The sequence below is a fragment of the Haplochromis burtoni genome, unplaced genomic scaffold, assembly GCF_018398535.1.
Source record: "Haplochromis burtoni strain Fernald_Lab_line unplaced genomic scaffold, NCSU_Asbu1 Contig_2053, whole genome shotgun sequence".
Classification (NCBI taxonomy): Eukaryota; Metazoa; Chordata; class Actinopteri; order Cichliformes; family Cichlidae; genus Haplochromis; species Haplochromis burtoni.
In genome coordinates this window covers 15,050-17,033 of record NW_024584414.1, presented here as the reverse complement: position 1 = coordinate 17,033, position 1,984 = coordinate 15,050, and the positions used below count along the sequence as shown (strand labels likewise).

At 40.4% G+C, this 1,984-nt stretch overlaps 1 protein-coding gene across 1 annotated transcript; it reads left to right on the top strand.

Annotated features, from left to right (window-relative positions):
• Window positions 1-304: 304 nt before the first annotated feature.
• On the top strand, window positions 305-1,010 carry LOC102288891 (HLA class II histocompatibility antigen, DR beta 5 chain-like; the record flags this gene model as incomplete). Its single annotated transcript, XM_005952741.2, has 3 exons — window positions 305-574; window positions 667-734; window positions 829-1,010. Coding segments are annotated over 3 exons (520 nt in total), but the record flags the coding sequence as incomplete, so codon positions are not given.
• Between the last annotated feature and the right edge of the window lie 974 nt (window positions 1,011-1,984).

Below are 1,984 nucleotides of genomic sequence, written 5' to 3'. Positions count from 1 at the left end.
GGCGAAAATTTTGCTTTTACATTTTGCGACTCATTTTATTTCTCTATCTGATAAGAAAACTATTCAATCAGATAGTTATTTGTGGTGAATGAAATACAGTTACACTTTCAAGCACTTTTAAGCACCACATCTGAAATTCAAGCACTTTTCAAACCTTGAAAAGACAACATTAAAATTCAAGCATTGTCAAGGATTTCAAGCACCTGTACGAACCCTGTGATTTGGTATCAGATAATTGTGAAACTGAAATAATTGTGTATTTCTGCCACTGTAAATCTTACTGTTAATAAAGCACTTGAAAAAGAAAACATCACACATATTATTGCCACAATGGTAATATAACATCTGTGTTGTTTTTAGTTCAGCCCAGTGTAAGAATCAAGTCCAAGACTCCGCTTTCTGGTCAACATCTTGCCATGTTGGTCTGCAGCGTCTACGACTTCTTTCCCAATAAGATCAAAGTGAGCTGGCTCAGAGGTTGTCAGGAAGTCAACTCTGATGTCACTTCCACTGAAGTGATGCCAAATGGTGAATGGTACTACCAGACCCACTCCCACCTGGAGTACAAACCCAGGTGAGTCCACATCAAAGCCGAATTCGGGTCCAGGTCTATATTCAGATCCAGTTCTGTGAGCGGTCTGTGAATCAGTGATGTTTGTCTTGAAGGTCTGGGGAGAAGATCTCCTGTGTGGTGGAGCACGCCAGCCTGAGTGAACCTCTGATCACTGACTGGGGTAAATATATGTCTGTCTGTACACACAAATATGCATCTGACTACTCACCTGTCTGTTCTACTATTGGCCTCTGTCTGTCACCTGTCTGACTCAGAGCCATCCTCGGAAAAATCAACATCTGAATCAACGACACTGACTGCCACCGGAGCCTCCATACTGACCCTGGGTCTGATCTTAGTTCTGGTTGGATATATTTTCTACAGGTGGAAAGCCCGAGGTCAGACCAGGACTCACACTCACAGACCAGTTAACAGCACTTCATATCAGTCTTGTTAGTAGATTATTTGTGTTCTAAATTCACTTTCATTTAGTTTTAAATCAAGTTTAAGTCCATGTTTATACCACAGTCTAATTTCACTGCTGTGTTCCAATTTGATAGATCCCAGCTATCCCTGTACAAGAGGTCTGGATTGGCTCTCCATCTAAATGGCCTGATTCTGTGCTTTTATTGCATTTGTTAATTCTAATACCAGGTTCGAAGAAAAATTACCAATTAGCAAAATTGCATGTCTATATTACTGAACTCTGTACTTTATCAGCTATCCTTGGATTAGATATTAAGTCCCGTATTTAGAAAGCATCAGATGCTTGAGGCCTCAGGGATCTCCATCTCTTTGACAAACCTGGGGATTTTACACCATTTGAGACAGGTTTTTCAGAGCAAGCAGAGTCCATTCGCTGAAACTGGGATTTTCACCAAATCATTATTGTTAATGTTTTATCCAGAAGTGTTTTCACGATGTGGATACAAGTTTGTTATTGAGTCTGTTCTTCTTGCTTTTTTCAGGTCCTACTCTGTTTTCCAATGAATGAGAAAGAGAAGTCGTCATTATTACTGGTTGAATACAAAATCAGCTGGTTCGTGTGTTCAACAGACTCGTGAGTTCTATAATGGGCTACTCTGAATCTGATCCATGACTAAACACATTTGTAGATTTTCACTGGATGTTTCCAAACCACAATAAACAGAAACTGTCACCTATGTGTTTATTTACCTGCATCAACACATTAATGTCAAAGAAACCAGTTTACACTACTTTAAACACTGACCGTGTTCTGCACCGGGGAACAGTGTTTGTCTATATCAATTTTTTGTTCATTGTCTCAGAAATCTTTTGCTCAACGATCCAGCGATGAGTAGCAAAGTGCTGCTGTCTTAAGTATGGCTTCAGGATGAGTGGAGATCAGTGTCAGATATGGAGATTGAACACAGGTGCGTGGGCCAGGGGTGGGAGCCTGTAATGATGTGC